This window comes from Fukomys damarensis, unplaced genomic scaffold (assembly GCF_012274545.1).
Source record: "Fukomys damarensis isolate Sample0158 unplaced genomic scaffold, DMR_v1.0_HiC HiC_scaffold_28, whole genome shotgun sequence".
NCBI lineage: Eukaryota > Metazoa > Chordata > Mammalia > Rodentia > Bathyergidae > Fukomys > Fukomys damarensis.
Genome location: NW_022900940.1, coordinates 13,799,405 through 13,823,387, shown reverse-complemented (window position 1 = coordinate 13,823,387; position 23,983 = coordinate 13,799,405). Strand labels below are relative to the sequence as shown.

At 36.7% G+C, this 23,983-nt stretch overlaps 1 protein-coding gene across 1 annotated transcript in view; it reads right to left on the bottom strand.

Annotated features, from left to right (window-relative positions):
- Positions 1-699: 699 nt before the first annotated feature.
- Arl8b (ADP ribosylation factor like GTPase 8B) overlaps positions 700-23,983 on the bottom strand; it is a 44,675-nt gene continuing 21,391 nt past the window's right edge. Inside the window, exons 2-7 of the mRNA XM_010626174.3 lie at positions 12,801-12,881; positions 10,570-10,643; positions 10,126-10,219; positions 5,435-5,502; positions 5,132-5,202; positions 700-915 (exon numbers count right to left, since the gene is read on the bottom strand). Coding sequence (XP_010624476.1) covers positions 866-915; positions 5,132-5,202; positions 5,435-5,502; positions 10,126-10,219; positions 10,570-10,643; positions 12,801-12,881 — 438 coding nt within the window. The 3' untranslated portion in view covers positions 700-865. The remainder of the gene's footprint in view (positions 916-5,131; positions 5,203-5,434; positions 5,503-10,125; positions 10,220-10,569; positions 10,644-12,800; positions 12,882-23,983) is intronic.

Genomic DNA, 23,983 nt, shown 5'->3' with positions numbered 1-23,983 from the left:
AGTCTGACTTTCTTAACAGGCTTTATTATATTGGGTGAAATACTCTAAATTCACGAAAGCTTTTGAGAAAATCTTCAATTCCCAATCCCTTAAAAAAGTGTACTGAAAGAAAAAAAGTTTTAAAAAAATTTATGATCTGGGCAGATAAAAAACACCGTACATAAATACCTCCCATACTTCCAACTGTTATCTGTGATAAAAGATTCTCAGAAAGCAGAATGTTTGTCAAATTCATCAGGTAGGATCTCTCCAGTATAAAGAACCAGCAACACAGATACGATGCCTCTGCTACCTGTTTGCGGAGCACTGTTTAATTCCTAAGGTATAATTATACATTTCACATGCATTTGTGAGATAAGATAAACATTATGTTTACATCCCACATTAATCAGGCTTAAAAGGTTTTCTAAATACTGTGTGTGGCACTAGAAATTTCATGCTGTATCAAGTTATTATCAATACTAAGCTACTGGACTCTATAATGAAATAGACATTTACTGAAAACCAATATAAAAATCTGGCCCATAAAGTCCAGAATGGAAATATGCAACTTTCTGGATATAGGATGGTGAAAAGTACGCGTTCTTTTTGTAAAAATAAAAACAGCAAAAAAAAAGCTCTACACACTGTTTAACACAATACGATTATGTGTGAGAAGCCTTTGTGTGCCGACTTTATCATGACAACTCTAGTTGATTCTTTATGAATAGGGTTACACATTTTCAGCAGTGCACATGAGAAATAAACTCTGAAAAAGGCAATTTCTTGGGTTTAGGAAGGACCATATCCTGGGAAGTACTTCAGAGGAACGGACAATAATTCTAGGATTATAGCGAAGAAGGACTGGAAGACTTCAGGAGATGTTTCAGCTTCTTCTAGATTTTGAATGTTGAATAAGCCACTGAAGTGTGATATCTAAAGATGGGGGAAAAAGTGAAAGTGTTAAAGATACCAAAATTAACCTTGACATCAAATAGAGACAATACTTAAAAGCACAGCTAACTCCAGCTACATGCTGGATGTCTTCCACTTTTTTACATCTATTTTACTGTACTGTGAACTTAAACTTCACAAGGATAGTAACAGAAAATATCAGAGAATGAAGAGTCTTCTGGTTTAAAAATTAAATTGTGATCTAGATGTGGTGGTATACACCAGCAATCCTAGCATTCTTGGAGGCTAAGGCAGGAGAATTGAACCTGGAGGCCAGGGTGGACAACTCAGTGAGACCCAGTCTCAAAAAATAAAAGAAGGGCTAGTGATATAGCCCACTGTGAAAACCCTGGGTTCTAGCCTCTAGATAGAGGGAAAAGAAACTTTCAGGAGAAATTGCAAACGTAAAAAAATTAAAAAGGGAATAAGCCAGTGCGCAACTCTTAATGGACTTTTCATTGTTGTTGTTGTTATGAATGTGTGTTGTTGTTTTTTTTTTAGGGGGGTACTGGAGATCGAACTCAGGACCTTGTGCTTGCGAGGCGGGTGGCAGAACCACAGAGCTAAATTCCTGGCCCTGTTGTTGTTATTTGAGATAGGGTTTCTCTCTGTAGTTCAGGCTGGCCTTAACCTCACTATGTTGCCCAGGCTGGCCTCAAACTTGAAGCAGTACACCTGCCTCGGCCTCCCAAGTGCTGGGATTCCAGGCATGTGCCACCATGCCTGGACTTTATGAACGTTAAGGAAAAATACACAGGAAAAGCACAGAGACCAAGAAAAGGCAGACGAGTCAGAACATTTACTGTCCTGAGTTCTTTAAAATAAGTTATCTACCTAAAGAATACTTGAGAATCTATTAGAAGAAACACTCTATCCTCCAAGACTGAAAGATAAGTGCAGATTCAATCTTTCAGTTTCCCAGCTAACATGTAGCAGAGAAACTATAATCCACACACATAAAGAACAGCCTAGAGTTAGGATCTGAACAAACAGAATCTAGTCACAGCTTTGAAAACAATGATTTAATAATACAACCGCTGATATAGGCTCTCTATACCTCTTTACTGCAATATGTGTAGTAAAGGAGAAAGGAATTCAGAAGCAAAAAAATTCAATAAAAATCAAAGAAAACCTTTCTGGACAGTGGAGAGAAGGCACTATCTTAAAGACAAATAAATACCTAGGAACAGATAGGTAGGAGGAGTGATATTCCACAAAAAGTGTCACAGAAAGTCACAGGTACAAATATTCTTTGCCAAGATCATTTTACCAAAAGAAACACTTCTCATGTGATCTGAGAACATATTCCTAATGAAAGTAAGGTATGTCCTGTGCCAGTAAGGAAGCTAAAAGTGTAATATACAACTATGTCCAATGAAATAACTTTTGGGAGCAATTCAATAAATTTAAAAATGTGAAATTAAAACATGTTATAAAAATAACATAAATAACAACAATAAAAATAAACAAATAGAAAAGGATAATCTAACTCAATAACTCAAGAAGCCTAAGCCACTTAGCTGTTAGTTACCGTTCTTGTTCCAAATAAATAAAACAGCGGGGCCAGGGATTTAGCTCAGTGGTTCTGCCGCCTGCCTCACAAGCACAAGGACCTGAGTTTGATCTCTGATACCAAAATAAATAAATAAACAAACAAACAAACAAACAAACAAAATAAACAAATATTCTGATTTACAAACTACTTGCTTCAACCCTAAGAGTAGATCAGTTACTTTAGAGTTGATAACACTTTAGGTGAACCAAGAGTTCTAAAATTACAAACCTGGTAACTACTGAGCCATTCAGCAAGCTATGAATGTCAGTCTCAATTAGCAACTAAAGTTCTCACCGGCTCTGCTGCATCTCCTGTATAAATGAGCGCAACAGACTTTTTTTTCCCCCAGTACTGGGAATTGAACACAAGACCTTATACCTGCCAGGCAGGCGCAGCACCACTGAGCTAAATCCCTGGTCCTCAACAGACTGTTTTTTCAGGAAAGTATCTGGCTAGTTTGTGATATAGGTATAGATTTTTCCCCCTTCCTTCAAAAGCTTTTTATTTTTATTTTAGGATATGCTAGAGAAGATATAAAGGAGTAATTACTAAAAAATACAGTTAGTGTAGAATAAGGTTTTCTTTAGCTAATCCTTTGCTGTGATGACTATCAACTATTTAACAATACCTCTGGTCTCTGGAGGCTCAGCAGATGCCAACCTCACCCTCCTGGTTATGACAACCAAAAGACTATCTCCAGACACTGCCACATGTCTACTGGGGGAAGAATTCCCCACTGAGAAACAATGTTGTAGTAGTAAATGCTTTGCTCTCATGGAAGCATATCTTAAAATTTAACTAGGGCTGGGGGTTTAGATCAGTGCCACTGCCTGCCTCAAAAGCATAAGGTTCTGAATTTGATTCCTGGTACCAAAAAAAAATTTTTTCACTAGCATTACTTTCCTGCACCTACAACAGAAAAAAGACTTCAAAGGACGTCTGAGTATCCATAAATATTTTGTAGAGTTTGTTCTCAAATTATATCAATGCTCACAATTCTACCTACTCAACAGAGAAAATTTTGTGGCAATCAGTAGAATTCCCAGTACCAACACTGCTTTTGGGTGGTCTTTACAGGAAGCCCAGCATCAGCCATAATCATGAGCACTTTCTATGCATTATAACATGTTTGGAAGTGGGGGCGGAGGGGTCAGGTGGAGGAAGACAGACTGGATTTAACTTGAAAAATATGCTGAGAACAAATACACACTGTATTAGGGCTAGAGAAAAAAAATGAGCATCTTTTTTTTTTTTTGGTACCAAGGACTGAACTCGGGTCCTTGCGCTTGCAAGGCAGGCCACCGAACCGCTGAGCTAAATCCCCAGTCCGAGTATCTTTTAAAATATACTATTTATTACAATTATTCAAATACATTTTTATTAAATAATCCCTCACCAAATTAGTATGAGACTGAAGATGAGCCCTAAGTAGGTATTTATATTATGTGTATGTATGTATGTATGGATGGATGGATGGATGGCTTTAAATTCAATGTACTATATTGAACTGTGTTCTAAAAATTTACGTCAGCCCAGAATCTCAGAAAATGAGTTTATATGGAAATAGGGTCTCTTCAGAAGTAATTAAAATGAGATCATGCTGAATCAGGATGGGCCTTAATCCAATGAGTTGTGTTCTTTTAAGACAACACAGTACTCTCGCAGGGGAAAAAGCCATGTGAAACATGACTGTGAGGCAGAGACTGGAGCGGCACACAGACAAGCTAAGAAAAGATAAGAATTACTGGCACCAAGCAATAGCTAGAAAGAGGCAAGGATGAACTCTCCCCTAAGCCTTTGGATAAACAGTGTATGATCCTGCTGACACCTGATTTTGGATTTCTAGCTTCCTGAGCATAAATTAAGTTTCTCAGGTTTTAGTTTTGTTTTTGCAGTACTGGCAATTAAACCTAGGGCCTCCTGCATACTACGCAAGCACTACTGAGCCATATATTCCCAGACCAGTTCCTGTTTTTTTGTTTTGTTTTGTTTTTTGAGACAGGGTCTTGCTCTGCAGTTCAGGCTGACCTTGAACTCACTGTACAGCCCAAGCTGGCCTCTAACTCATTTTAATCCTCCTTCCTCAGGTCTCTGAACGCTGGGATTACAGGTATATACCACCTACCCCACTCCCAGTTTCTGTTGTTTTAGACCACTGTTTATAGTTACTTTCTTGTTGCAGTTTGCAGTTTTAGAAAATTAATATATGTAATTCAGTAGATAAAGGGTATTTTTGGCAGCCACTTCTAATAGACTGCTAACATATTTTTGTAAGGTACTAGCCAATAAATGAGAAATTGTTATAGTGCATACAGACCAAGTTTTGTGAAGTTTTATTTAAAAAATGCCACTTTATTATAAAGCATAGCTGGATATAGCTCTATAAAAATTAATACAATAAATTGGTATCACATAATGCTTAACTTCAAGACTTTATTGCATTTATATCTTTAAATAACAAAGAAAAGATTTATGATGTTACATCTGTCGTCAAAGGGTATAACGTACAAATTTTTTTCCTGAAGCAATAGCAATATTACATTGTAAAGAAAATAACTTTAACAGAAATGGGGTAATAAACAGTAAGAATTATACATATCTTCCAATGTTACCCACTTCTTTAAAAAATCAGTCATTTCTTACCTATATTATCCTTTTCTTTGCAAGAAATTGAATAGCAGCAAATTTCTCTATCCTGAATAGCTGAAAGATTCCTATAAGGAGCAGAATTAAGAGTAAGTCTTTACATAAAACAGCATTTCTTGCTCAGTTTTATGTGTTATTTTCATTACTATGCTGAAAAACATTTACTAAAATTTCAGAGTGTCATTTCTGTGATAGACCAAATTAGGTACTAAAAATATGGCTATGATCATTACTGAATACTATGATATTAAACAAAACAGGCAAAATAATTGATTTCAAAATCAAATTTTTAAAACATACATTTTTTCAATTAGCTGTTTCTCATCCAAGGCATTTGGAAGGTCTCTCTTGTTTCCAAGTACTAATACCTTCAAAAAGAAAAGATATCAAGGATAAACTTCCATGTATAAGAACATCACAGAAACATACAGATATATGAAAATGTAAAAATATGTTAGTGTGCTTTAATATTAAAGCATTATTATTATGGTGGCTCATTTCATTCATTTATTCATACTGGCATTCACTTAATTACCATTACATAGGTGACATGAATTTAGTTTGTGGTTGTCAATTTCATTTAAAACAAGCTAAGTCTTAGGTAAACACCTCAAAACAAATAGCGTTAATAACAATTTTTATATATATATATATATTTGGTACTAAGGATTGAATTCGGGCTCTTGAGCTTGTGAGGCAGGCACCAGAATCACCGAGCTAAATTCCCAGCCCCTCTACTACTTTTGTGGCCACTATTTATCAATATGCTTTTAATATCTGTCTCCTGCTTATTTAATATGGCTATAAAATGAAGCTTAAAGTGTGAAAAACTTCCTAATATTCTATATATATATATTTGGTACTAAGGATTGAATTCGGGCTCTTGAGCTTGTGAGGCAGGCACCAGAATCACCGAGCTAAATTCCCAGCCCCTCTACTACTTTTGTGGCCACTATTTATCAATATGCTTTTAATATCTGTCTCCTGCTTATTTAATATGGCTATAAAATGAAGCTTAAAGTGTGAAAAACTTCCTAATATTCTTGTACTCTTTTCCAACTATAAGGGAAGATGGTCCACCAAACAACATAACACATCTTCCTTTGCTACTTTTAGATCAGTCAGGGTGAGATTTTTGATCCCTGGCAAGGCAGACACAACTTGCCTCCTCTGCCTGAAGCAAAAGACAGACCTTTGGCCCTTCTGCATCCTTTAAGAATAAATGGTCAATGTCTTGGGAGGGGGCAGCTGTGGGACAGAAGAAATAAATATGGGTATAAGGATAACAAGAAAAATTGTAATTTTAAAAATGAAAACTGCAGCTTCAGGAGTCAAGCCAGCTTAAATATATTTTTTTTCTCCCCCTCAAAAAAATAGTAAACTTGGAAAATTCTCTTTCACCTGTGAACAGACCATCTGTTTTTCACCTATAAAGCAGACCTTTTCCTATGAATGCACCATTATTGGTCTGTGGGTAGGCCATCCTTTTCCCAAGAGCCAGGATGAAACTTCCAATAGATTAAAATTCTACAGATTTCCACCACCAAACACACATTAATATTCCCAGCTCTAGAATATACCAAGAGCCTCTCTCTCTTGAGGGCCTTCACTATATTTCTCTGAGTGTTTACTCTTAAATTTCTGCTAATAAATCCCTTGATAACTCTTTTTTTAAAAATACTGTAAATCTTGGACTAGAGGTGTTGCTCAGTGGTAGAGCACTTGTGCAAGGTCCTGGTTTCAATTGCCAGCACTAAAAACAAAAACAAAAAAAAATACCGAAGTCTATGCTTTACATGTTGGTACTCTCCTTCCTTTTTGTAGTGGCAATGAGAACTGAACTCAGGGCCTTTGCAAAATTTTGCAAATTGCCCAAGCCTGGCTAAAGTGGCGATCCTCCTGCTTCAGCCTCTAGAGTGCTGGGATTACAGATGTGTGCTATCATACCCCACTTCTGGTATTCTTTATTCTTTTTTTGGTACTGGGAATCAAACTCAAGACCTTATGCTCACAAGGCAGGAACTGGGCCACTGAGTTAAATTCCAGGCCCTGGTATTCTTAATAAATCACAATCAGATGTGAGTATTATCTTACCCAAGGATTGAGAAATCTCTGTGTGTGTGCACACATGCATGTGTATGTATTGTTAGGGACCAAACCCAGGGCTTCGAGAATGCTAAACATGCACCTAACCACTGTGTTACATCCCCAGACTGAGAAGCCATCTTTAATCTGGCAACAACCAATCATATGAACATGTAACTGTGAGGCTTGACCTGGTTGTGAAATAGCTAATGAATATGCTCTTTAATTCCAAGTTGCAGTCTCTGCTGGACAAAAGCCGTGCTATCTCGGACACAGAACATAGGATGGGGTGTTCCCAACAGAGATGACAACTACAAAGCACAGTATCTTTTCAATGTCAAGTTACCTGAAAAAATTCACACTCCCGCCTTGACTGCTTCATGGACCACAACCACAAATATCTGCTGTGACCCCCACATGATAGACACACCAGCCCTCTTCCAATGCTTGTTGTTAGTCCACCTCTGCCCAGGTGAATAAGTCTGTACCTCTTTGCCTTCACTAGCCTACTCGGGAGGTCTCATTCCTCCACACCATGTTACAGTACCTAGAGTTCTTTCTTTGCTGTTTGCTTGCCATCCCCTCCCCTCTTGAGATAAGATCTCTATGTAGCCTAGGCTGACCTGCCTCGGCCTTCGAAGAGTTAAGATTACAGGTATGGGCTACCACTCCAGGCAATAAACAGGATTTAAAATTCTGAATTCAGGAAGTGGGGGTGTAGCTCAATGGGAGACCATGTGCTCTGAACTAAATATACTCAGTACCATAAATAAAAACATATACAAAAATTCAGGATTCATCCTATAGAGAAACATTTATATATAACTCTAATACAATGGTAGGTGTGAACATCAAGATGAATAAAGTAGCCATATACAGTATTCTGTGAAAAAATGTTATCACCTGACTGTTAAATAAGCTTTTCAAAGGCTGGCAGTACACACCTGGAATCCCAGCTCCCACCAGTCTCCCACCCGGGAAACTGAGGCGGGAAGATTCCAAGTTCAAGCTTAGCCTGAACAACTTAGCATCTTAGTGAGATACTGTCTCAAAGTGAAAAATAAAAAAGAGGCGGAATGTAACTCACTGCAAAGGCCCTGAGTTCAGTAGAGAGGGAAAGAAAACAAGAAAAAAAAGAACAGAAACAGCCTTCTCATTGTTTTTTTTTTTTTGGTACTTGGGATCAAACTTGGGACCTTGCACTTGTGACACAGACGGAGGTGGCACCTCTGAGCTAAATCCCTAGCCCTCATCAGCATCTTCTTTCCCACATATAACATCCTTTCTCCTCTACAGAAAGCGGAATATTACTATATATTCTTCCTTGACAGCATCCATACTCCAAGTCAGAACATGTACCTCAATCTATCAAAATACATACCATGTCCTTGTCGCACCTACTTCCTTCACTAATATTTCCACCGATCTCATCTCCAGACATTTTGACCAGGACCCTCATAGGTTTACTCTTCAGGATATCAGACAGCCAAGGGCCAAATCTCAGTATCCTTGCTCAACTTGTTTTCCCTTCCCTCACTTTTACCCCTTTCCACTGTTATGAAGTCACTCCAGTCTTTAAGCTGTACCTGGTTGAGTTTCTAATCATACATCATGGTTCAGGTATTTATTGTGAATACCTGAACCAAGATGTACGATTACAAACTTGACTTCAGTACCACCCTAATGCAAAGTACTGCCAGCACTACTAAAACAGTTATCTAAAACTAAATCCCTCAGTCTCTTCTTGACCATTTCAATTCATTCTTAAACTGTAATCAGAGTGATACAGTGAAATCATACATCTGACCCTTTTAAAACACTTCATTGGAGCCAGGCATGGTGGTACAAGCCTGTAATTCAGTGCTCAAGAGCTCAAGCCAGGACTGCCTGCCCTACACAGAGACCTCAAGGCCAGCCTGAACTACATAGCAAAACCTTGTCTCAAGAACAAAACAAAACAGGACACTTTACTGGCTTTCCACAGTCCTGCCTAGCGCAGCCTCTAGTGTCCCAGCTACAGCACAGCATGCCATACTCTATCCCTACCTTCACACTCTTCTCTGTGCTCTGAAGACTAGGGTGCTGGCTTCCTAATAACAAAGGGCCTCTGCCTGGAACTCTCTTCCCCCCAGAACACATTCCTATACATCCTTCAGATCTCAGATCGCATAGCACTTTCTCAGAGAATCCTTCCTCCCCACTTCAAACTACAGCAAATTTCTCCTCTAATTTATACCCCTCAACGCCCCTTGCATCTTCACAGCCATGATCAGAGCTTCATTACTGAAGTGTTTGCAGATCATCTATGCTTCCCACCAAAGCGTAAGTTCCACAATGGCATGCAATGTAGTCCTAGTCACTCTCTGTTCATCACCATATCCTCAGGACTGATGCCGGTTCCTGTTGCATAGCAATTTAGTAGATAACCTGATAAGGACATTCATAATAACACAATGCACAGGATATGACAGATCATCAGTAAATATAAGCTTCCCAGAATTTAAAAAACATTTTACTGATCTCATTTATAATATATGAGTAGTTCTCTATATACACACACAAGATCTACATCCGTGGATTCAACCCAATAGAGATCAAAACTATTACCAAAAAATGTAAATGTACTGAACACAACAGACTTTGTTTCTTATCACTATTCCCTAAAGATTACAGTATAACAACTATTTGTATAGCACTTACATTGTATGAAATATTTTAACTACAAATGATTTAAAGTATATAAGAGGATGTGCACAGGTTATATGCAAAAACTATCATAATTTACAAAAAGGACTCAAAAACTGTCAGATTTTTGTATCCATCGTAGCCTTGGAACCAATCCACATGAACACCAAGGCATAACTATTGCTGCATAATTATAAATATAACAAATATTCCTTACTTACCGGAATTCCTTGTAACTGTGGCTTATCGAGAAGATTGTGTAATTCATTTCGAGAGGCTTCTATCTTGTCGCGATCTGCAGCATCTATCATGTAACTTAAAAAAAAGAAAAAATCTTTTCCATACACCTTGATGAAAATTAGGATTATAGATTTTTACTTAAGATTTACATTATTCAAATTTTTAATCAAAATAAGGTCCTAGACAAAGAAAAGCTCAGCATCTATAGATTCAGCTAGATTATTCATGGAGCTAACACATGCTAGTAAGACATATCGTGTGGCCTTTAGCTATAAAAAACTCATAAAGCTCCCATGTTAGAATCACATAAAGAAATTAGCAAAGAAATATTTTTATCCCCTGAGATAATGACTGACACTCTGAAGTATTAAAAATTTTCTTCTTGAAGGCCTAACTATAAAACAAACATACAAAAAGAAGCTTACACAATAGCATTGACTCCTCTGCAATACCGTTCCCACATGCTCCGGAATCGGGGCTGTCCTCCTATGTCCCAGATCTTTAAATAAAGAAGGACAATTATTTGCTTTGTTTTGGTGCCAGAGATCAAACGCAGGACCTTGGGCTTATGAGACAGGTGCAATGCCACTGAGCTAAATCCCATGCCCAAGAAAGACAATTATTAATGAAAATACTTCAAGTCATTCACTGGAGGAAATACCAGAAGGGGAAAAGATCATGAAGATATATTCAACTTCACAAGTGTTAGAACCAAAGTGCTCTTAAAAACTTGAGCTCAGCGGAAGTGAAAAGGATTAAAATGCACTACGCATATGTACCAACTTCCCACAATAAGTCTATTCATTATGAATCACAAACACATATTAATAAAAAAAAAATGAGCTCAAACAAACTCTTAATTTGGGAAATGTTTTGTGTGTGTGGTACCAGAGATCAAACTCAGGACCTTGTGCTTGCAAGGCGTGGTACCACTGAGCTATATCTCTGGCCCTAATTTAGGAATTCTTGAGGACATTTCTAAATTTGAGGTCCATATTTAATATGCTTATACTAGATTTAAAATTCAGCTTCAAAAAATAAAATAAAATAAAATTCAGCTTTGGCAGAGACTTGGTTTACGTGCAATACTTTCTCTGCTAAAAATATACATTTTCTAATGCTAAAAAACATACACTTTAAGATAATTTCTAAAGTTTAGTTTTGCTTTGTTTTTTGAGACAGGGTCTTGCTGTGTAGTTCAGGCTGGCCTTGAACCCACTATGTAGCCCCAGCTGGCCTGGAACTCAGGCAATCCTCCTGCCTCAGCCTCCCAAGTGTTGGGAGTACAGGTGTGCCCCAACATGTTCTTCTCTTTAAGATAATTCAAAAATCTATAAAACCATGTACCCTGCAGATTTGAATGCCAAAAAAGGAAAAAGTAGTACCGAGTTTTTTTAAATTTAATTATCTGATTTGGTGTACATCAACATCCAATCTTTAAAAATTATCACACAAATAAAAAAGTCAACATTCCTACCTAGATATTTTCCAGAATAATTTTATTATCACGCCTATTCTTCTGGGCACCATGCTGGATGCTAAGCTATATAAAACCAGTTAAATCATGATATTTATTTTCAAGGTTTCCAATTTAGCCACAAACACCGGTAAAATGTATGATACAAAACTAAATTAGGAATTCCATCAGAAAAGCTATTGAGTTTAGTGAAATGATTTTGTGAACTCCAAGGACTGGGCCACATGGTCTTTATGGCAGAGGCCTCATGAACTACAGAACCAAAGCAATAACAATAACCACAACAAATGAGTAAAATTAGCCAGGTGTGGGGCACACACTCTGGAAGGTTGAGACAGGCTTATCAAAAGTACGCCTGCTCAACTTCACACTTAGCAAGACCGGGTCTCAAACTAAAAAATTTAAAAAGGCTGAGGATATGGATGAGTGTGAAGGTACTGCCCCATCCAGAAATGGCAAAATATTTCTCCTTACAAGTAGTTCAAAAGTCCAGGACTTAAACCTATCAAATTTGTTATAAAGGAAAACTATAGTATGTTAAAGAACTAGCTTTTTCCTATTTTGTAGTTTCCATTTAAGATTTAGTAGTTAAAAAAAAAAAAAAAAAAAGGAAAACTGTGTTACAGTATTTGCTACCACAAATATAATAAACTACCAATATTATAATTATTACATTTCAATATAAAGTATTCATCATGTAATAATGTAATATTATAATCCAAAAATCCTAAAGATAGAATCTATTTTATTTTTTCTTACTATGGATTGAACCCATAGCTAATGTATAAGCTTTACCCAGCCATCTTTTTTTTTTGGTAAGACAGAGTATCAATAAGTCACTAAATTATCCAGGCAGGACTCAAACTTGTGATCTCCCTCCCTCAGCCTACCGGAATGCAGGAATTATAGGTGTGAACTACCACATCTGACTAAGACAAAATCTTTACTTACTGGGGATATCTTCTGCTAACCTATATGCTGTTTTTAACTCAAAAATCCAACTCTTGCATATTGTGACCTACTATTACAAAACAAAAATGACTGATACAGCCTTTTGGTATATACCTATTCATTACTTACAAACTGCAAATAATGTTTAAGTAAAATCAGAGAAACAAATAGATTTTCTAGCTGTACACGGCAATAATCAAAATTGAGTATGAGAAGAAGCTGACGTACCTTTATTGTGACGTTACCTTTTGTTACTTTCCTCATGTTGAAGCCCACTGTAGGTATCATATCTTCACTGAATTGACCTGACTATAAACAAACAAAACATTAAAAGTTAATCAATATTTATAGAGCCATAAAGCTATACAACTTTCTAGCATCTACATTGCTTTGGTATCCATGTTAGGGAATAGCTTTTTGATGATGGTAACATTCTACTTACAGAAAATGTATCAGATCGCCATAATTCTTAAACACATTATAGCATATTGTCCATTTAAATCATATTCTCCCATTAAAAAAATTACATTTTGGAAGTGAGATAATTTTTTATAGAAGTCTAGCACATTGGCATACGCCTGTAGTCCCATTACTCTGTGAGGCTGAGGCAAGGAGATCCTAAGTTTGAGCTCAGCCCAGGCAGTTAAGCAAGGCCTTGTCTCAAGATAGGTAGGTAGGTAGATAGATATAGAGCTAGCTAAGATAAAATCAATAAGAAACATTTTCTAATGCAAATAATTACGAAAATTTATAAATTCTCCCATGTATACACATTTTTTTTTTTTTTTTTTGGAGACAGGGTCTCACTATGTAGTTGAGACTGAACTGGAACTCACTATGTAGTCCAGGTTGGTCTTGAACTCACAGAGTGATCCTCCTGCCTCAGCCTCCCAAGAGTGCTGGTAGTACAGGCATGCGCCACCACACCCAGCTACACACATTTTTATACAGAGCAGAAAATCAGAAGTAAAACTTCACTATTCTATTTCAAGTATTTAAACTATTTTGACAATAAATGATAAAGCTCACTGTTGAACAGTTTTCTAAATTTGTCTTTTAATAAAGCTTATAAACACTTAGTCATAAAGTTCTTCCTTTTATGTAACCAATTTTGTTCTCTTTATGGCTTCCACTTCAATGTTCTAAGGCAAAAATTCAATATTATGTAATAGTGTTGTATAAATTTTTACACTTAAAATGTTTCATCAATCTAAAATTTTATTATAAACTTGAAGTTTACTTCCAAACTGAAAATTAATAATCATTCCACTAGTAATCATTTAAAAATCCATTCTTTCCCAACGAATTAGGAGTAATAGGCCAAACACCATATATAGAAAGCTCTAATCTGGGTCTTCATTTCCTTTCCATTAGCCTCTTACTTTCTGAATAAATATGAGGTTTGTTATTTTAGCTGACACTAGTTGTTATTCTACAAAGCACACTAGGAATTTGAAATGCTTTCAAATTGTCTTTATTTTCCACATTCCAAATAAATTTCAGAAATTAATAATTTTGTTACCAATTGGAATTATACTGAATGTATTAATTTGAGAAGAACTGTCCTTTATCAACTTTTAGTAATAACCCCATCAAGTCTCTACATTCAGGCATGTGGTTTGTCATGGACACATTCCAATCTTTTATAGTTTTCAGGAATGTATCGTAATTTTCTTGTCATATTAATTGCATGCTCTTACAAACTACATCTTACAGTTAATACCAAGTTTATTTACTTGTATTCTAACCACTTTATCAAATATTAATTTCTCAGTTGATCTGACGTGTTGCAAGGGTGAGCAGCCAAGGATTAACAAGGGCCTCAACAAAGAACCACAGCATTTTTAAAATATAAGACTTTAAAGAAATTTTTTTAAATTTTTTATTTAATTAAATTGAATTTATTGGTACATTCTAGGTAGACAGTACAGTTACATTCATTACTGGGATCTTGTACCTTTACATGCCAGGTCTTGGTTCTCATTTTTTTCCCCTTGTCCCCACCTTCCCTTTACCCCCCTCCTTCAAACACTTTAATTCCATTTTTACATTTTCTCATATTTTTTTCCTTTTCCCTTTCCTTCTCACTGTCCCTACTCATTTGGTCCTTTTCTTCCTATTTCACATTGCTAATTGTCCCATTAGGATCTTGAGTACTATTTTAGTTCACACATATGCAAATACCAAATAGTTTTTCTGGTGTGACTTTTTTCTTTTTTGAGACAGGGTCTCACTAAGCAGTTGAGACAGCCCTTGAACTCACTATATAGCCAGACTGGTCTCTAACTTCCAGTGATCCTCTTGTCTCAACCTCCAACTGCATGTTAAAGGCATGCGCCACCAAAACAAGACTACTTTTAAGGAACTGTTTAAACAAATAAAACTTTTTATTTCAATGTTCTAACAAAATGACTGGTTGTTCACAGTGATCTAAAAGTTCTCTCTCCTGCCTCCAGTGGAGTTTTGGTTGAGTTCAGAAAAAAAGGTTATCATAACTGCTGGTATAATCACCACTTTTACCTCTATTGGACATTACAGTTTTCAGAATTTTCTCCCCCCCATTATAGAATTTCCTTATGCATGATTTACATGTAAAAATCTAGTCATGAAATCAAAACTAGATACATCAAAATGAGTTAGAAGATACAGAAATGGCAAATGAAAACTGTTCAACATCACTAATCATTAGGACAAAAAATCAAAGAAATTTTGTACATATGTTTATAATAGCATTATTCACAAGCAACGCAAATATCCATGAGCAGATGAACAAAATATGATACATATACAGGATGTAACATTATTCAGCCTTACATGACCATATACTTAGCATGCACGAAGACCTGGGTTGAATTATCAATACCAAAAATAGAAAAAAAGAAAAAACGGTAATGGCCAGTGGCTAGGAAGGAAAAAAAGATTGAAGAGTCACCATTTAGTGAATCCAGTTTTAATTGAGAATTTCAGAAGATTAAAAAAAATTTGAAAGCTGGATCTGGGCCTGAAGGTACATGCCTGTTATTCCAGCACTTTAAGAGGCTGAGGCAGGAGGAGCTGATTTTGCATTCAAGTCCATCCTAGGCAATTTGTGAGAACAGTGTTAAAAATATAAATATATTTTCTGAAAAGTCAGAGACATAGATCAGTGTAAAGGCCCTCAGATCAATCCCAGTACTACAAAAATACAACAACAGCAAACCTTCTAAGTAAAATAGTTGTGGTGGCACATGCTTATAATCCCACTGACTCAAGAGATTAAAGCTGGAGAATCATGAGTTCAAGACCCGCCTAGACTATGTAGTGAGATTGTCTCAAAAAACAAAAATGAAAAAACTCAAAGATAATTTAAACTTTAAATGGGACAACAGGACAATTCTTGCAAAACACCTACCCACTGTGCTACTTGAAAACAAGTCAAGATATCTAAATTTTTTTCCCAGCTATGCTACTTTCAGTTACACAGATAACAGAGAACTTTAACAAAAGCTCTCACTTAGAATATGAAGATGTTGTCTCCTCTTTCCTTTAACCTGCTTCTCCTATGTTCCCATACTGGCTAATTTTCTCCATCACCTCAAACGTTTACAGCTTCCTTCACTCTACTTTTCTTCTTCCCCAAGTCTCAAAAGCCAATGCAGACAGGTTCTGCTGGCTTTTAATAAATAGTGCCTTCTTTTCATCTATGAGGCAAACAAACCCACTCAAACCAAAAAGGTGTATTTAACTCTTAACCACTGTACTGTTCCACACAAACCAATGAAGCATTGCCTATTGATAAGTGTACAACTCCTGAAATGTCAGACTCCGTGTGTTAGTAGTAAAATGACAAGTGGTGGTGGTGCTAGTGTACCAACCTTTCTTGGTATCGCTGTTTAGATCATAATTTTGTAAGCAAGTCACTTTTAATGGCTTTCATCCACCTTACAATGACAGGGAGTGGACAGCTTATTTAGCAAGTTAGTGGTAAGTTTTACTTATACCATCAGGTTAAATAACACCTCAAACAGCAACAATGTAAATTTTAACATGGTGGGTTTTAAATGAAACCATTAAAACTGAAGGAAAAAACTCATTATGCTTTCTTTGGTAGTAGGCTACAAAAAATGAATAAATAAAGACAAAATTCTGTAGATGACTTTTTATAAAGCAAAATGGTACAGGAATTCTCCAAGTACTGATTAAATGCTGAATTGCCATTCCAAGTCTGACTTGTATGAAACAACTAATTAATTCTTACTGCTTGCTAATACCAATGGAGCTACTCTGCAGCAATCTCTATTACAAAGACAACTCTTGAGGGTTAAAATGTTCTCCAAACCATAATTTCAATTAGATACTTGAAAACTTATTCCTGCTTACCTCTATTCCTGAAGAATACTCATTTCAAAAAGTCACTAATGACTATTTCCTATACTCATTACACTTTTCATTAAGAGTATACTAATAATGGTTTTAAGTAAGTACATATTCAAAAACTGAAGGAAATTTCAACTTGCTGATCTGTGAATTAATCTGCCAGTGAGCATGCTTAGTCAACCACCCAGCAATCAAGTCCCAGTGCAGCACTTTCACTCAGAAATTCAGAAAACCATAGGCAGTAATAACACAAAAATGGACCCAAAAAGAAATTTTAATGCTCTAGAGCTCTGGCAAATACCGTATTTACTACCTTGCCAAATCAAGGAAGTATATGAATACATGTGACAGTAACATTAAGATTCTATAATAATCTTTATTAAACACCTGCAACTTTTTTTTACAGAGGTATAAAGGGATTTATTAGGCAGAATTTTAAAAATACACTCTTACAGAAAAAGGGTATGGGACCTCAAAAAAGAGAGTTGCATTATAGTCCGGAGGTGGGAATACTGATATGTTTTTGGTGCTAGAAATCTGTGGAATTTGTGAATTACATAAAATTTGGGTACTTGAAGCTTTATATTTTTTTAAAAAAGAGTATTACTGTTCACATCAAGGTTGCAATAGTTTTGTTTTTGGGGTGTTTTGATTTGGTTTGGCTCCGGGGATCAAACTAAGGATCTTACCCTGGCAAGGCAGGTGGTGGCACCACTGAGCTAAATCCCTGGCCCTAGCTTGCAATAGTTTTAAAGTCAGAAGCATGAGTTTGCTGGTATTTAGTTTACAACTCACACTTTCAGGCCTCACCCCAATGCCATTCTATTTGATAGTCTCTACATTTTATTTTTAATTTTTACTTTTCTTTCTAACATAAATACTTTTTAAAACTTGAAGGGGTTTAAGGGCTTAGTTAATGTTAGCACACTTGCCTAGCCTATGCAGAAAGGCAAATAATGAAAACCTAAAACTCAACTTTATTTAAAGATTTCTTTCTTTCTTGGGAAAACTGGGTATTTAGGGAAGTATGAAAAAGATACTTAGCTCCACTGTATACCTTTTTATGTGTGTACACACTGTCTATTAAAAAATTACAGAACAAAACATGTCTTCTCTTAGTGAAACAAAAAAGGATTTCTAGAGCTATCACAGTGATTCAAATTAGTGAATTATGTAAGTGACATAAGTCTTAAGAAAAACAAACAAGCAACCCTTATGGGAAGGCCAACATATACTAAAGTTTAACTTACAAATAGTAAACTGAATTTCATACTCACTAAAACACAATCTTAAAACCTAGTCTTTATCAAGATCTGTGAAAATGTGCTGCAATCAGAATAAAAGAAAACTAGCTGGGTGTGGCAGCGCAAGCCTGTAATCCCAGCACTCAGGAGGCTGAGGCAGGAGGATCACTGTGAGTTTGAGATCAGCCTGGGCTACATAGTAAGTTAGTTCCAGGTCGTCTCAACTACATAGTGAGACCCTGTCTCAAAAAACAAAACAAAACAAAAACAAAAACAAAAACAAAAGAATAAAAGAAAACTATGCATGTCATTTATAAGGCCTGTCCTTAAAAAAAGCAAAATCAAATAGCTTATATATAACCATTTCATTACAGAGTCCCAGTGACTATGTAATTACTTTAGGAGACCTTGTTCATTTCTCAGGTAATAGATGTTAAGGCAAAACCATCACCTCTCCTGCCGCTGTCCCAGACAAGGCCACACCTGCAAGCTGTATAAACTTTTGCCAGCAATGGAATAAGCAGTTACCCAGAGAAAAAAATCCTCTTTAACTAGAGAACTGTAGTCCAAAAAGTGCTTAAAGAGCAGGGCATGTTGGCTCATGCCTGTAATACCAGCATGCGGAGGCAGGTGAGGCAAGAGACAGGAGGATTGCCCCGAGTTCAAGGCCAGCCTGAGCTAGATAATGAGTTCAGGACCAGTCTGAACTACAAAGTGAGACCCTGCCTCAAAAAAAAAAAAAAAAAAAAAAAAAGTGCTTAGAGGTGGGTAGGGTAAACGTAGAAGAAGGAACTTCATTACATCCTCAGTATTTAATTTTTATGTTGACACAGGGTTTCTCACTAAATTGCCTGGGCTGTCACTTGGCCTTAGACAGATTTAGCTGGAGGAAAGGTACAGCAAAACAGAAACAATGAAGTTCCAATAAGCAGGGAGAAGTAATGGGGAAATGAGGAAATCACACAGTTATCAGGAAAACTTAAAAAGTAAAGAACTAGAGAAATGGACCCCAAAAAGTTGTGCATCAACTCCTGGGCTCATGCCCAAGCTACGGTACATACAAAACAAGGTCTCACTATGCAGTGCAGGCTGACCTTGAACTCACTACACTGTAGGCTGGACTCATACTATATCCTCCTGCCTCAGTCTTCCCAGAGCTGGGATAGCAGGCACCAGGGACTCCTCTTCTATAATTACTATAAATATAAACAGATTATGGGCCAGGGATTTAGTTCAGTGGTACCACCACCTGCTTCACAACCCCAAGGACCCAAGATCAACTGCCATACCCAAAAAAAAAAAAAACAAAAAAAAACACAAAAAGCCAGATTAAACTCTCTAATCAAAAGACAGAGGTTAGCAGGACGAATTCACACACAGAGATATCTGGCATGGTGGTACACATCTGTAATCCCAGTTATTCATGAGACTGAGGCAAAGGATTACAAATCCAAGGCCATATTGGGCAACTGAGCAAGACCCTGTCTCAAAATTTAAAGCGGGGGGATCAGGGATGTACAGTAACAGTGTTCTCCAGGTTTAACCTCCGGTATACCCCAAAATCAAAGAAATGTGATCTAACTACACATTGTCTACAAGAGACTCACTTCAGATGTAAAGACAAATTTATTGAAAGTAAAATGATGGAAAAAGATAGTAGCCAAAATAGAGAAGTATGGCTACCTTATCAGACAAAATAACCTCTAAATTAAAATTAATACAAGAGAAATTATATATTAACAAAAGGATCGGTCCTGAAAGAAGATAGACACTTATGTAACTAATAAACAGACTGCACCAAAACAAAGAAAAAATGGACAGAATTGAAGGGAGAAATAGTTCTACCATAGTCATGGAAGACTACAATACTGCACTCTCAAAAATGGATACACTCATGAGAAAGAAGGTAAGCAAGGACAGGGAGCTGCAACAACATAATAAACCAACCAAAAGCCATATCCAGGGTCCTATACCCAACAATCACAAAATATACATTCTTCTCAAGCGCACATGAAACATTCTCTATGAAAGATTTAATATTAGGCCATAAATTAAGTCTCAACATATCTTAAAAACTACACACTGAATCATACAATATATCTTCTCTGACTACAACAGCATCAAGTTGGTTAGAAATCAATAACTAAAGGAAAACTGGACAATTCACAAATTAGTGGAAATTAAACAACATAGTCTTAAAGTCTTCTAGAATTAGAATTATTAGAATTAGAAAATCTTAGGGATGAATGAAAGTGGCAGCACAACACACCATATGGGACGCGGTTGAAGCAGTCTCAGGTGAAAATTTGTAGTTAAAAATTCTTACATTGAAAACCTGGCATGCTGGGCCAGGGATGTAGCTCGGTGGCACTGCACCTACCTGGCAAACACGAGGTCCTAAGTTGGATTCCTGGTACAACAAAACAAAAAAACCCTGGCATACTGGCATTCACCTCTAAACCCAGCTACACAGAAGGTTGAGGCTGATCTCACACTTGAAACCAACCTGGGCAACCTAGAGAGACACTATGTCCAAAAAAAAGAAAAAATGCCAGGTGTGGTAGCACACATCTTTAATCACAACTATCAGGAGGCTGAGGTAGGAGGATCCCCGAGAGCTCGAGGCTAGCCTGGGCTACATAGTAAGTTCGAGGCCAGTCTGAACTACATAGACTGCGTCAAAAAAGAAGGAAAGAAAATTAAAAAATAAAGAACCTGGGGGTATATAGCTTAGTGCTCCCTGGGTTCAATTCTCAGTTCGACACAGACAACAAAAAAGTTACATTTAAAAACAAATTAGCAAACACTTTATTTCTATAAATGGGGAGGGGAGGAGGGGGTGAAGGAAGGGCAGGGACAAGGGGAAAAAATGGGAACCAAGACCACCTGTCACGTAAAGGTACAAAATCCCAATAATGAATGTAACTGTACTGTATACCTAAAATGTACTAATAAACTCAATAAAAGAAAAAGAAAAAAACTGATTAAAAAATTATTTCCAAAGATCAGAAATGATAAAATAAATCATTGTGGACAAATAAAGAACAAGAGAAAGAGCACCAAAAACAAAAAAACAAAAAACAAATCAACAATATGTCCTTACAAGTTAATAAACTAGAAAAAAAAAATAACAAGCTAACCACAAAGCTAGCTAAAGAAAAGAAAATAAAGGCTAGAGTAGGAATTAATCAAAGAAAGAAAAGGAAAATATTAGAGAAAATTAACAAAACCAAAAGTTGGTTCTTCAAAAGGTTCAACAAAATTAGGAAGATGGATTAACAAAAGACTCAAACAACTAAAATCACAAGTTAAAGTGGAGCTGCCATAATTGATTCTACAAAGATAAAAAGGATTAAAAGAGAGTACTATGAAAAATTATACACCAAACAATTTAGATAATCCAAATTAAACTCTACACTGAAGATAAAGGTTTAACACCATCAATTAAAAGCAAATTCCTAGAGTGGAAATTTGTTTTGATTTTTGGTAATGCTGGGGAATAAACCCAGGGCCTCATTTATACTAACAAATACTCTATTACTGAGCTATACCTTTATCCCCAGAACACACCTTAAAATAAAAAAGAACCAACTATATGCTGTCTACAGGGAATCCACCTTAAATACAAAAGAGATACACTCAAAGTAAGATAATCGAAATGCAATACCATATAACTGATACAGGAATGACTGAATGATATAAGGGAATAACTGTAACTCCCAACATGCTAGATGTCAGATACCTGTTCCCCGAAACTGAAGAATGAACTCTAAGGTGTCATGCCTGACTTAAGTGAGTCCTTCACAAACAACGGCACAAAGCGACAAACAACGGCACAAAGCGAATAGGCTGCTTTCAGCAAAGGACAGCAGCTTCTCAGTAACTAGGACAATGGACTTCAAAAGGAAATATACAATCCCCTTGGCACCAAAAAGTCCAGTGATTGTCTATCTACCTATACTAACTGCCCTTAGACTCAATCATAAACATTTCACCCTAGATTCCTTAGCCCTTGCAAAGTCTGTATAAGCCTAATCCCTTTCCCAGTTGCCTGCTAATATCTCTCTCCTACTGCTAGTCTATCCAGTCAAGGATGAAATCTTTCTCAACTAGCTGCTGGTATAAACTCAGCTTTTCCCAGCTAACTGCTAGAACCACCTTGATTTTAGTCCCTGTTCACCGAAATAAAACTTTTCTTTCAAAAGCCCATTTTTAACAAACAAGTGGATTCATGTGCCATCTATAACATGAGGGACAACAGAAGTTAAGAGTAAGAAAATTTATTGGGGGGCACTCTCAAGAGAAACTAGAAAATATTTTGCGCTGGGCATGGTGGTGCACCCCTGTAATCCCAGGATGCAGGAGGCTCAGGTAGGAGAATTGCTGCCTTGCTCAGGAGGACTTTGAGGCCAGCCTAAACTACATAGCAAGACCCTATTCTCAACTCCATACCCAAAAAGAAGAAAGTATTTTGAACTAAATGAAAAATATACCAAAATTTGAGAGACACAACTAATAAGTTAAGAGAAAATTGTATGGATTCAAATGCATATACTAGCAAAGAAAAGTCTCAAAGTGTTTCAACCTTCAATTTAAGAAATTACAAAAACAAACCCCAAACAAAGAGTAATTACCAGTAAAATTAGAAATACTAAAAACAGAAAAATAGAAGCAAACAAATGAAACCAAAAATAAGTTCTCTAAAAAGGTAAATTATAAATGTCTATAATCTCAGCACTCAAGGAGCCTGAGGGAAGATTGCAAGTTGGAGCCAAGCTTCGGTAATTTAGTGACTTTGTAAAACCTTGCCTCAAAATAAAAAAATAGAAAGGCCTGGAGATATATCTCAGGGCAAAGACTCTGGGTTTAATTCCTAATACAACAAAGTTAAAAGTAAATAAATAAGAAGATAAATAAAAGGAACAAGCTGACCAAGGAAAGCAGGAATACCAATAACAGTAAGGAAAGTACTATCTTGGCATGGTGCACACACCTGTGACCTAGTGCATGGGAGGCTGAGACTAGAGGATCACCACAAATTTGGAGGCCAGCGCAACTACCAGTGAGACCCTATCTCCCCTATAAAAGAAGCAGGGAACCAATACTATAAATCCCACAGACATTAAGGGAATAACAAGAGGGCTGGGGATTTAGCTCAGCAGCACAGAGCCTGCCTGGCAAACATGAGGTCCTGAGTTCAATCCCCAGTACCAAAAAAAAGGGATAACAAGGAAATCCTATAAATGTTACATTCATAATTTCATTAACTTCAACAAAGTGGACCTATTCTTTGAAAGCCACAGACTTCCAAAATTTACCGAGGGGAAAAATGAGAACAGTCCTCTATTATAGAAACGGAATTAGTAATTTCAAGTTTTTTTTTTCTCTTCCTTTCTGGTACTATGGATTGAACTCAAAGGGCCCTCACACTGAGCTTTACTTTTAGACAGGGTCTCCCTAAGTGAGGAAGTTGCTTAAACTGGACTTCAAATTCTATGACCCTCCTACCTCCCCAGCCCAGAGTGCTGAGACTGTAGATGTGCACCATCACCACACCCCACCTCAAACCTTCTTAAAAAGAAATGCCCAGGCTCAGAGGGCTTCCTTGAGGAATTCTACTGCATACATAAACAAGAAAATACACAATTCTACAAAATCTGTTTCCCAAATATAGAAGACAAAAACATTTCCCAACTCATTTTGAGTCCACCATTATCCTGATATGAAAAAGTAGTTCAAAGGGCCAGGGATACAGCTCAGGGGCACAATGCCTGGTTCTCAAGTATGAGGCCCTGAGTTCAATTACCAAAA